We start from the raw sequence: 13,004 nt of genomic DNA, 5'->3' as shown, positions 1-13,004 counted from the left end.
AAATAACCAGGGCTGGTGCAAGGATTTTGACACTATAGGCCAGGGATAAGCAATTAGCGGACCTCCAGCTGTTGCAAAACTACAAGTCCCATCATGCCTCTGCGTGTCATGCTTGTGGCTGTCAGAGCCTTGCTATGCCTCATGGAACTTGTAGTTCTGCAACAGCTGGAGGTCCACTAACTGCATATCCCTGCCCTAGGCGAAACCTCATTTTAACACCCCCCCTTGGCTCCACCTCCTTTACCCTGCCCATGTATACCCCACCTTTTTAATGAAGAGTCCTTTAAATGTAGCCTCATCAGCACCCATCAAATGCAGCCTACCAGTGCCCATCAATGCAGCCTACCAGTGCCTATCAATGAATGTTTGCTTGCTTCCATTCATTCAGGAGTTGGGACACAGACACAGTCCTCTTTCGCCTCAGCTCCTCTGACACTAAGCTAACAGAGCGGCGGCTGCCTGCTGATCCTGAGACTTAGTTTCTTGCTGGAGAGAGAAGAGAGTAGGGACACCAGTGGCCAGGCGCCCTAGGCAACAGTGCGCCCGAGGTGGCTCCCTAGTTTGCCTAGCGGTAGCACCGGCCCTGAAAATAACAGTGTAGCTGTGCTGTATATGGCAGCTGTGGGATTCAAGTGAAATATATGAATTCTAATACTCATCCACCTAATTGAACCTAGTGCAGCAGTCTTTGCTTTGCAAGTCCACACTGTTGTACAATGTATAGTGGCCCATGAACTGTACATATGAGCTTTATAGAGCTGGGTGTGGATTATAAACTAACAATTACAATTATCATACACCTAAGGCCGCGTACACACGAGAGGATTGTCCGTCCAACTAAGTCCGTCAGACAATCCGACAGACAGTCCGTCCTACTTTGAATGAACGGACTTGACCACACACGATGAACAGACAGTCCGCTGAAAGCTTGCGTGATGGCGCGTACAGCACGTACGACGGGACTAGAAATACGACGTCCAATACACTGCAATGCAACCTTCGGCCGTGTAAATCCTTTCTGAGCATGCGCCATACTTAGTCCGTCCAACTAGCCTACTCACGAGCGGACTGTCCGCTGAAACCAAAGTTGGACGGACAATATTACGGAAATTCCGAAAGACTTAGTCCGCCAGACTGTCCGCTGAAAAAGTCAGCTGAAGCCCAAACACGAGCGGACTGTCCGCTGAAACACGTTTCAGCGGACTAAGTTGGACGGACAATCCTCTCGTGTGTACGCGGCCTAAGAATACAATGTATTGTATATGGCAAGTCTTCTTATAGATTACATTTTTTTAAACTCTTTGTTGGAAGTCTTTACATAAATGTGATGGTGGTATAAATAAGAGCCCTTTCACACTGGTTCCCTTCAAAACTGCCAATAAAACACTGAGCACTTTTGAAGTATTTGCGGTGTGATTTTTAAAGGACACGTGGCTTAAAAAATGCACTGTGGGGTGTTTTTGAGGCGCTTTTGAGGAGAATCCTATTCATTTCAATGGGGAGGAGCCATTTTGGTGCGCTTTTTTTTAAGCTCCCCAAACATGCTCCAAAGATGCTGCATGAAGGATTTTTTTCACCGCCCCGTCAGCGGTGTGTGAAAGCATTCATTGATTTTATTGGGAAGCATTTTTCTTGAGCTTTTCAGGAGCTTTTTTGAAACTAAGAGTGCTTGAAAAACTTCTCAGTGTGAAAGGGCTCTAAAGCCTCATACACACGATCGGACTTTGCACAAACTTTCCCGTGGACTTTTGTACAAAGGGCATTGGCCGTAAGTTTTGCATGTACATGATCTGACCTTTTAGGCAACAAACACTAATGTAGTGACGTTTCAACATACTGACAACACTTCGAAAGAGGACGTTCAATTACTCCAGCGCCACCTTTGGTCAACTGTATTGTTGTCTGATCTTTTGCATTAGTTCTGAGCATGCGTGTTTGTACTTTTTACAAAAGTCTGCTGATTTTGTTTACACACGATCGTACTTTGCTCCATCGGACTTATGTTGTCAAAAAGTTTGTCCGTTCGCACAGCCAACAAAAGTCTGATGAAAATGGAAAACGTTTGTCCAATGGAGCGTACACATGGTCAGATGTTGCTCCAAAACAGCTAATTTGCATGTTTGTTGTCAAAAAGTCTGATCGTGTGTACGGGCCTTAAGATTGAATAGTATGTATTTGTCATTGGGAGAATATTCTCCTTTTTTGGAGTATATATAAAAAAGATGGAATTTGCAATGGAGTAAATAACCTGCCCTGGGAATAATCTATATGTAATTGACACCTATACATATCTTCCGCTCTTTATTAGCAGTAGTAAAAATGTAAAAGTTTCTAAAAAAAAGTTTCTTGAAAAATTCAACCCCCTTTTCAGTCATTGATGTGTATTATTTTGTCTTGCAGAACAGAAGCAATGAAATTTGTGTTGTTTCTCTGGTGGAGTTGTCTATCTTTGTCGGCACACAGCAGTCCTGGCGTAGTAATGAGAGTCACTCAGAAATGGTTGGATTACAGTAAGTCAGTTTACAAGTTTATGTAGGTCTTTTTAGTATCTGCAAGATATTTTCTCGGATATTAATACAATCTTGCTTCCACAGTACTCTCTGAAGGAATAGATGTGTTTCGTCACATTCTCCTCCATGATCATCTTCCAGATATAAATGGTTCTACACGTGCGTTTGGTCAAGTAGATTATGCAATTTCCAAGTAAGCAGTGCTTGAAAATTAAAATGTATGCAAACCCTAACCCTCTTACTTTTTCTTTCTGTTAAATATACAATTGAAAATGTAGCACTGTCCATGACCCCCTAGAGGTGTGCAATGGGACGCCCAATGGCAGCATGAGCTAACATTTCACCTCAAGACCATGGCTAAAAATGGAGGATGTAAAAACATTGGATGCCAATCACTTTAAGTGTTTTTTAACCAATTCAGCCCCGGAAAGGATTTACCCCCTTCCTGACCAGAGCACTTTGTGCAAAATGGCACTGTGTTGCTTTAACTGAAAATTGTGCAGTCGTGCGACATTACACCAAAACAAAATTGACGTGTTTTTTCCCCCTCAAATAGAGCATGGTTTTGATCACCTCTGCGGTTTTTATTTTTTGTGCTATAAACAAAGAGCGTTTTTTTTTTGTAAAAATTTGGGGGAAAAAAAGCAATATTTTTGACTTTTTGCTATAATAAATATTTCCCCCAAAAAAATCATTTTTTTCCTCAGTTTAGACCGGTATGTATTCTTCTACATATTTTGGGTAAAAGAAAAGTCACAATAAGCGTATATTTATTGGTTTGGCCAAAAGTTATAGCGTCTACAAAATAGCGGATAGATTTATGGCATTTTTATAATACTTTTTTTGTAGTAATGGCGGCGATCTGCGATTTTTAGCACAACTGCGACATTATGGCAGAAATATCGGACCATTTTGGGACCATTGCCATTTATACAGCGATCAGTGCTATAAAAATGCACTGATTGCTGTGTAAATGACACTGGCAGGGAAGGGGTTAAACACTAGGGGGCAATCAAGGGGTTAAGTGTGTCCTAGGGAGGTGTTCTAAATGCAGGGGGATGGGCTACCACTGACATGACAGTGATCACTGCTCCCGATGACAGATCTCTGTCATATCAGTAGACAGAACGGGGAAAAGCCTTGTTTACAAAGGCATCTCCCCGTTCTTCTGCACCGTGACACAACCCGCAGGCATGGTCACAGAGTAGGCAGCAGGTGTGTTCGGGCACCTACAATGCTGCGATTTAAAGGGGGCGTACCTGTGCGCCCATTTGCCCAGCAGTGCCATTGTGCCGACACACATCGTCGCACACTGGTCGGCTAGTGGTTAAGCTGCAATATATTCAATTTTTCTTCTTTTGTAATCTACTATATTCATATCCAATACTTGTAAATACTGACTTGTCCTGCTCTTCTTTTCACAGAATAACTGTTGAAGAATTCAACATCCCCCATTGCACGGCTGTTCCAGTACCACTCACAGATGTTGATGTCACTGTTAAAGATGCGATGACCAAAGTGCACGGTGAATGGAAAGTACGGCACTGGTTGATGTAGGTTTTCTACAACCGTGTTCCAATACGTGGTCATTGCGTGTAGTCCTAACAAAACATCCAATTTTGTAAGCACAATGAACTGCTTCACAGCTTTTCCTGCTGGTACCTTTTGAAAAATAATTAGTAAATTATACAAACAGATCTGTCATCTGGTAGGGATCATTTTAAGGGAGAATAGGAAAGTAGGGTTCATAGGCAAGAGGCTGTAATGGTGCATGTTTTATCAAAAATTTGGTGGCACAGCCAGTAGTGAAGCCACCAAAGGTTAAAGTGGAACTTTAGTTAGAAAATGATGGCACTTCAGGCTGGTCCCTTTTGCATGTATAGCTATGTAAAAATAAGTGTCTATACTGTTTAAAATTCAGTAATACATTGTCTCATCCTGCTCTGCACATGCTCAGTTGTTCTCCATTTTTGGCACTGTGTCGAAAATCAGAGCCACTAGAGGGTGATATTCTAACAGCTTAAAGATTTACTCAGGGGCTCTGGGCTTCAGCAAAATGGCAGCCTTCAGAAAGAAGAAAATGGGGGGGGGCGTGGCTAGCCGGCGGAGCGGATGGACGCTCAGTGAAGAGCTCCTCGCACACACGGGCCAAAAGGGGGAGATTACCCGTTTTACAAGCCTCGTTTCCTGGCGAAATTTACCTCAGGAGGAGCGGGCAAGCCTGGAGATGCCTCAGCGCAAAAGAAAAAGCGGTGGAAAACCGAACAAGCTGCCAGATTACTTCCTTACACAGCGGAGGCAGACGGAGCAAGATGGCGGCGGTGCACGCGGTGGAGGAGAGCATGGCGCTTATACAGCGCCCAACAGACAGGTATCAGCTCCACATCTCCCAGACCATCCACACCGCTATTCAGGGAAAATCACCAGCACCCCTCCGCTGTCAGGGGTGACTAGCCCTGCCAAAAGCAAACCGAGACTGGATAGCGGTGACAGAGAGGAGGCTGAGGCAAGTTTGGACTCCTCTCTGGAGGACACCAGAGAGCTGCAGGATTCCCTGTCAGATTTCCCCACAGCGAATGCCCCTATTCTGGACACAACATTGAAAGACATGCTGGTGTCACTGCGTTCCACGATCCATGCTGACATTCAGACTCTCACTAGAAACTTTAAATCAGAGTTATCCTCAGTGTCGCAGAGAGTGGCCCATGTTGAATCTAAAATGGGTGAATTTGCTACAACGTTCAATGACCTGGTGGATGCCCATAATGATAGGGAAGACGAAATGATGCTCATGAAATTGAAATTAGCAAATTTGGAGGATAGGTCTAGGAGGAATAATGTTAAAATTCGAGGCATTCCTGAATCCGTTAAACCTCCAGACCTAAAACGTCACTTCTTACAGATAGCTAAGACAATCCTCCCAGATGCACCGCTGGAAGACTTACTTGTGGACCGCATCCATAGACTTCCTAAACCTAAACATGTGGCAGCCCATCTTCCGAGGGATACCATCGTCCGTATCCATTTCTACCACATTAAGGATCAGTTTATGGCAGCAACGAGACGCAGAGAATCCCTACCAGAAGATTTGCAGGAACTATCCTTCTTTGCTGACCTGTCGGCGTTTACGATGCAACAACGCAGGCAACTATCCACCATCACGAAAGCGTTAAACAACCATCGCATTCTTTATCGGTGGATCTACCCTGCTCGCCTACAAATTGTTCGTGAGGACACTACTCATACCATCTCTACCTTGAAAGAAGGACTGCGACTCCTAAAGGACTGGCAAATCCTAGATCCAGAACGTGCGGATGACTCAGATTAAGGATGAGTATGCTTATAGCCATGTGTTCAAGCAAAGGACACGAGCTCAATAGTTTCTAAGTTTTTCTCTATGTTCTCCCCCTGATGGCCCGACCGCCATGTAGCCGTTTCAGTTGGTCTACGTTTACTTTGTTGGATTTCTATTTCTGTTTGCAGAATTTTACTGCCTTTTGAGTCCCCTTTAAGTTGAGCGGTAAATTCACCGCACTGGTCTGCAAGTAATTCGCTAACTTAAGTGGCGGATTCCTTCCATTGACCGATCTACTCTGAACCATTCTGTGGTCAGTTAATAAGTTTATAATCTCTATTGCACTTATATCTGTGTGGTATTGTACACGGGCCATAATTACAGTGTCTTAACCTTCTCTCCGGTGTTCATACGGGCTCAGTTTTTTTTTCGAACGACCCTTAGAAGCACAGCAGGTTTGCTACCCCAGCGCTAAGTGAGAAATACGGGGAAGTTTCGCAGGTCCTCTTGAGTAGGTATATAAATCGTAATAAATTTTACTAGTTTGCCTAAATGAAGGTGTATCCCCTTTGACCCCATGCCTTTTCGCATCTCATCGCTCAACGTTAAAGGCCTTAATAGCCCTTTCAAACGTCAGTTGGCATGGAAAGAAGCTAAACACTTACATAGCGATGTGATTTGTTTTCAAGAAACCCACTTTGCTACCCACAAAGCACCTGCGTTCCAAAACCGGCAATTCCCCCATGTCTTTCTAGCTAATTTCTCCAAAAAGAAAAGAGGGGTGGCTATCGCTATTAAGAATACAGTCCAATTTAAACTTATAGACGTACTCTTAGATGACTTAGGCCGTTATGTTGTGCTAGTATGTGAAATCAATAGTGTGACAATAACTCTGGTTAATGTGTATGCACCGAATGTCAAACAACTCTCTTTCTTGAACAAACTATGGAAAAAGGTGTCTGCAATTAAACAGGGGAGGGTGGTGTGGTGCGGAGATTTTAATGCAGTTCCTGGGGGGGAGATGGATCTCTCCATTACTGGTAAGCGTAAAAAAAAAAGGGTATCTCTGGGGAGCTTCATCTCTCGCTCAGAGCTATTTGATGTATGGAGGTGTCAACACGCATCTGAAAGAGATTTTACTTTTTATTCAAATGTTCATCATAGTTACTCACGTATTGATATGTTCTTGGTGGATAAATTCACATTACAGCAAATCTCCAAATCGGAGATCCACTGCATCACATGGTCTGACCATGCACCGATTTCGGTTGATGTGGGGGATACCCGATTAGAAACAAGGGCAAATAGATGGAGAAACAATATCTATACGTTATCACAACCAGAGCATAGGAAATATATTGAGGAAGAACTTGTGGCATTCTTTGACCGTAATGTACCCTCAGTGAGGGATCCCTTTGTAATATGGAACTCCCATAAAGCCTTCATAAGAGGTCTGCTTATTCAGTTAAATTGTAGGGTCAGGAAACAACAATCGGAAAAATTGGACAACTTGTTGAAAAAAATAAGCCAGTTGGAATCTGAAAACAAACGACAAACCACCCAACCCCTTAGGGAACAATTGTTTTTAACTAGACAGGACTTAAGATCCCTATTGGTAGCACAACATGACCGCCATTACCGATCTCTTAAAGCCCAGAATTATGGTTTTGGTAATAAAGCTAGTAAACTATTGGCCAAGCAAGTAAAGGACAAAGCAATTCGCCAAAAACTGCCCTACCTCTTAAATCCCAGCACTAAAGAGAAACACACAAATCCACAAGAAATAGCTGACTTGTTTAGTGAGTATTACAAGACACTGTACAACTTACACTCAGATAAAGAAACGCACCAACCCACTGAATCCTCCATAACGACATTTTTGGACTCGATTAATCTACCTAAATTATCCACTGACGATCTGGAGCAGCTAAATACACCCTTCACATTATCGGAAATAGAGAAAGCTATAGCCAACCACCCACGTAATAAGGCCCCAGGCCCCGACGGGTATTCGTCGGAATACTACCAACTTTTTAGCTCCAGTCTGGTTCCACATCTGTCCCGAGTGTTTGATGCCGCGACTGCAGCGGCATCCTTCCCTCCAGAAATGCTCACAGCAACGATCGTTACTCTTCCAAAACCGGGCAAAGACCCTAACGTACCGCAGAACTTTCGTCCGATATCTTTACTGAATGTGGACGTAAAACTCCACGCGAAATTGCTTGCAAATAGATTGACCAAAGTTCTTCCCAAGCTGATTAATTATGATCAAGTTGGGTTTGTTGCGGGACGTCAGACTACAGATGCTACCAGGCGCATGATCAATCTCATACATATGGTGGAGTGCAGGGGGGAGCCTTCTCTGCTTCTTTCACTAGATGCAGAGAAGGCTTTCGATAGAATTCACTGGGGTTACCTGCGAGGAGTACTCTCCAAATTTGGGATGGAGGGTACGATACGTGACGCTATACTTGCCCTTTATTCACATCCTTCGGCCCATGTGTACACCGAGGGATTATACTCTAAGCCCTTTGACATAACGAATGGGACCAGGCAGGGGTGCCCCCTGTCCCCAATTATTTTCATCCTCGTGATGGAGCCCCTGGCGGAGAGATTGAGGGAGGATCATCTGATAGAAGGCATACGGGTGAGCGGGCAACAGTACAAGATATCGCTGTTTGCAGACGACGTCATACTGTCCCTAACTAACCCCTCGATCTCTCTACCGGCGGCTCATTCAGCACTCCTGGAATTTAGCAAAATCTCCTTTTATAAAATTAATACATCCAAATCCATTATTTTAGGAATAAACATCAGTCCGCCACTAACAAAGTACCTTAAACATAATTTCCCGTACGTATGGGCTGACACTTCAATTAAATATTTAGGCGTGAACCTTACATACCCCACTGATAAATTATATAAAGAGAACTACGGTCCCCTAGTTTCATCTCTTCAACAAGATATTAGTAAGTTACAGAAATTCTATCTGTCCTGGTCAGGCCGGATTGCGGCATACAAAATGTTTATTTTACCCAAGCTAACCTACCTTTTCAGAGCCCTACCGATTCCCCTTCCGCATTCCTTTTTCACTACCCTACAGAAGCAGCTGCTGAATTTTGTATGGGATGGGAAAAAATCTAGGTGTTCCCCAAACATGCAGCATAGACATAAAACAACGGGGGGCATGGGCATTCCAGTACTGCGAGATTACTACACCGCATTTCTTCTGGACCAACTGAGACATTGGTTTCTAGACTTAGACGTCAAACCATGGTGTACATTGGAAAGGACCTGGATGAGGGATTCCCCTCCCTTGGCTCTGCTTATGGCAGCTTGCGTTACTAAACGGAACAACATCCCCAAACACCCTACTATCCAAGCCTCAATCGAAGCATGGAAAGAAATAATATCTGAAGGGAACGAATTCTACCCATCGAAAAAAGTACCAATACCTTTAGACATAGGTTAATATTAGGTATGTTCCATTTAGCTATCTCAATGGGCATTGCATAAAGTGGTAAACTGGACAGATATAACTGCGGAGGGCAAAATACTCTCATTTAGTAAGATACAGGAGAAGTTCCTTCTTCCAAGTTCGGAATTTTTAACATATACACAAATAGCCTCTTATTTTCAGACATTTCAAGTAGTAAGGTTACCAGTTAGGCCGCGTACACACGGGCGGACTGTTCGCCCAACTTTGTTTGTCAAACAGTTTCGGCAAACAGTCCGCTCAAAATTAGCATGGACGGACATGGCCACACACGGCACTTTTTGAGCGGACTGTTTCAGCGAACTGTTTGACAAACAGTTCGCTCAACTTTTGAAATGAACGGACTCGCCCACGTAAGGCGGAGGCAAATCCGCCCATTTCGAGCGCGTGTACAGGTAGGCGGGGCCCGCGAAGGAGACGTCGCGGGCTCCGCCGCCTGGAATGGACTTAAAGGGGAACCCCAACGCCGAAAAAAATCGGTGTGGGGGTTCCCCCAAAGTCCACAACAGACCCTTGTCCGAGCACGCTACCTGGCCGGCCAGGAAAGGGGGGCGAGCGAGCGCGCCCCCCCTCCTGAGCCGTACCAGGCCGCGTGCCCTCAACATGGGGGGTGCCTTGGGGAAGGGGGGCCGCGCCGTCGCCGCCTTCCGTTCTTCTTCTTCTTCTTGTTCTTCTTCCCCAGGAGATGTTGACACGTCGCTCTCTCCGGCCGGAATGCCAGAGCCGCGCTGTGCGGTCACTTATATAGTGACAATGGGGCGGTGTCACATGGTATATGTCACATGGGTTGGTCACATGGTGACCCCGCCCCCTTACGATGTCATAGTCCCCATGTGACATCAACCCATGTGACCAACCCATGTGACATATACCATGTGACACCGCCCCATTGTCACTATATAAGTGACCGCACAGCGCGGCTCTGGCATTCCGGCCGGAGAGAGCGACGTGTCAACATCTCCTGGGGAAGAAGAACAAGAAGAAGAAGAAGAACGGAAGGCGGCGACGGCGACAGCGACAGCGGCGACAGAAGACCGGGCCACCGCCTGTAAAAGAGCTACAAGAAGGCGCGGTGGCCCGGCAGAAGAACCGAAGGCGGCGACAGAAGAACGGAAGGCAGCGGCGACAGAAGACCGGGCCACCGCCTGTAAAAGAGCTATAAGAAGGCGCGGTGGCCCGGCAGAAGAACCGAAGAGGGGGACAAGACCCCCGAAGTCGGGAGAAGAGGCCAGCGGCGGGGAGGAAGAAAGCCGGGCTCCTCCGCTAGTAAAAGAGCTACACGAAGATAGCGGAGGAGTCCGGCGAGAAGACCCCCGAAGACGGAAGACCCCCGGAGCTGTGCAATAAAATATTTTATCTCGTGTGTTGTGTTTTTTTTTGTACTTTATTTCACAGGTGAATGGGTAGGGGTACATTGTACCCCATACTCATTCACATAGGGTGGGGGGCCGGTATCCGGGGGCCCCCTTCTTAAAGGGGGCTCCCGGATTCCGATAAGCCCCCCGCCCGCAGACCCCGACAACCAACGGCCAGGGTTGTCGGGAAGAGGCCCTTGTCCTCATCAACATGGGGACAAGGTGCTTTGGGGTGGGGGGGCCGCGCGGCCCCCCCTTCCCCAAGGCACCCCCCATGTTGAGGGCACGCGGCCTGGTACGGCTCAGGAGGGGGGGCGCGCTCGCTCGCCCCCCTTTCCTGGCCGGCCGGGTAGCGTGCTCGGACAAGGGTCTGTTGTGGACTTTGGGGGAACCCCCACACCGATTTTTTTCGGCTTTGGGGTTCCCCTTTAAGCCCATTCCAGGCGGCGGAGCCCACGATGTCTCTGTCGCGGGCCCCGCCTACCTTCACACGCGCTCGAAATGAGCAGACTTCCCTCCGAGCGGGAACAGTTTGCTCATTTCGAAAGTAGCCTACACACGGGCGGACTGTTCGCTCAAACACAGTTTCAGCGGACAGTTTTTCGGAATTTCCGAAAGACTGTCCGCTGAAACTGTCCGCTGAAAGCCCACACACGAGCGGACTGTCCGCCAAACACTGTTCAGCGGACAAGGTTGGGCGAACAGTCCGCCCGTGTGTACGCGGCCTTACTGAAAAAATATGGTTTCATTTACGATCCAACTCCACCAAATCTAAAGGTGTCTCGGTGATATACCAGTCCTTGAATTCTAAAGACGCCTTCACCAAACCCACGCAATTCTTAAATTGGGAAAAGGAAATAGGACAGGAGTTTACAGACCTCCAGTGGACAAAGGCTATTAAACATATGGGCATGTACTCCAGGTGCTCGAACTATGACGATTTAATGCGGAAAATATGGCTAAGATGGTATTACACACCATACCTTGTTGCTAAGTTTGCTGATGGAGCCTCAAACGTATGTTGGAGAGGATGTGGGAATGTGGGGACTTTGCTACATATGCTGTGGGCCTGCCCAATTTTACACCCCTTTTGGGCAGCGGTATTTGATATGATTTCAAGGATTACTATGCAAAGAGCCCCGCTCCGGAAAGAACAGGCCATTCTAGGCATAAATTTAAACGACTTCCAACCAAAGTTTCGTTCAGTGGTCGTGCATACGTTCCTAGCAGCTAGATCACTGATCATGAGTAACTGGAAAACATCAGAACCCCCATCCATTATCAATGTCAAAGCGAAAATTAACTCCGTAATGACCTATGAGCAAATCTTAGCATACAGGGATGGCAATATACAAAAATTTGATAGGAATTGGCTCCCGTGGAAATTGTATAGCAATAGAGTCTAAGGCTTATACCTCATTTCAAATCAGAGTTAACACAAATGAACAGGATGACTGTTTTCTATATGATCCTTACGATTGTTTTCTCTCTTATGTTCTTGATATTGAGTTTTCACTCGTTTATTACAAATGTATACGACTTTCAATATTTTCAGACCGTTATCGATTGGATTTGATATGCATATGTTCAATGTATTCGGATTTCACTTGTTCATTTTCAGATGCTTACCTACTGTATGTAACATCATTGTATTTTCAATAAAAAGATTAATACAAAAAAAAAAAAAAAAGAAAGAAGAAAATGGAGCAATGCTGGAGGCAATTTATGGCACACACTAATTCTGGTAGCATAATTATTAATGTGGAATATAATGTATGTTCCTTGCTAAAGAACATCATTTTTTTATCAAGTTGTTATGGGTAAAGTTCCCTCTTAAGAGCAGTTCACTGTGCTTACAAAATTGGATGTATGTTCCTTGCTAAAGAACATTATTTTTTTTATCAAGTTGTTATGGGTAAAGTTCCCTTTTAAGAGCATTGGGCAACAAGTGATGGAATCAAGTTACTAGTACAGGTGGAAAAAAAACTGAGAGATCTAAATTCAGACCTAGAGCCAATACAAATATAAAGAGAACCAATCAGCCATTTTTAAATAAATCATTAAAATAAAAATATAAAAGTCCTGCCTTAATGCAGACACCCCAAGATACCAGCAATGAATCCTGTTATTTAGCAAACCCTGCTCTTTGTGCTCCTCTGATACCAGTTTCTCTTTGTTACCAGGGACCTAATTTCATAGATTAGCTCCGTGAACTGTTATTTCCTTGTCTATGCCTGTCCTGCTTTAAAATTACAACCAGGGTGGACCATGATCTCCCTACTACTTGCTACCATTGCATGCCAATAAGTGGAATGGCTGCACACACAACATCTTTTTTTTCCCCATTT

The 13,004-nt window shown here is 45.2% G+C and overlaps 1 protein-coding gene across 2 annotated transcripts in view; it reads left to right on the top strand.

The window, feature by feature from the left end:
- Positions 1–13,004, top strand: part of LOC143935281 (bactericidal permeability-increasing protein-like) — an 86,476-nt gene that overhangs the window by 18,551 nt on the left and 54,921 nt on the right. The window contains exons 2-4 of one of the 2 annotated variants that reach the window (XM_077459028.1): positions 2,401–2,510; positions 2,595–2,703; positions 3,935–4,063. In XM_077459028.1, coding sequence (XP_077315154.1) covers positions 2,411–2,510; positions 2,595–2,703; positions 3,935–4,063 — 338 coding nt within the window. In that variant the 5' untranslated portion in view covers positions 2,401–2,410. Of the gene's footprint in view, positions 1–2,400; positions 2,511–2,594; positions 2,704–3,934; positions 4,132–13,004 lie in introns of those variants that run through there. The other variant, XM_077459029.1, reaches the window with a different exon arrangement.

The sequence above is a fragment of the Lithobates pipiens genome, unplaced genomic scaffold (genome assembly GCF_037356315.1).
Source record: "Lithobates pipiens isolate NorthernLeopardFrog02 unplaced genomic scaffold, aLitPip1_a1.2 Scaffold_28, whole genome shotgun sequence".
In the NCBI taxonomy this organism is placed as follows: domain Eukaryota; kingdom Metazoa; phylum Chordata; class Amphibia; order Anura; family Ranidae; genus Lithobates; species Lithobates pipiens.
Note: the sequence above shows the minus strand (reverse complement) of the source record. Positions and strands in the feature narration are given on the sequence as shown.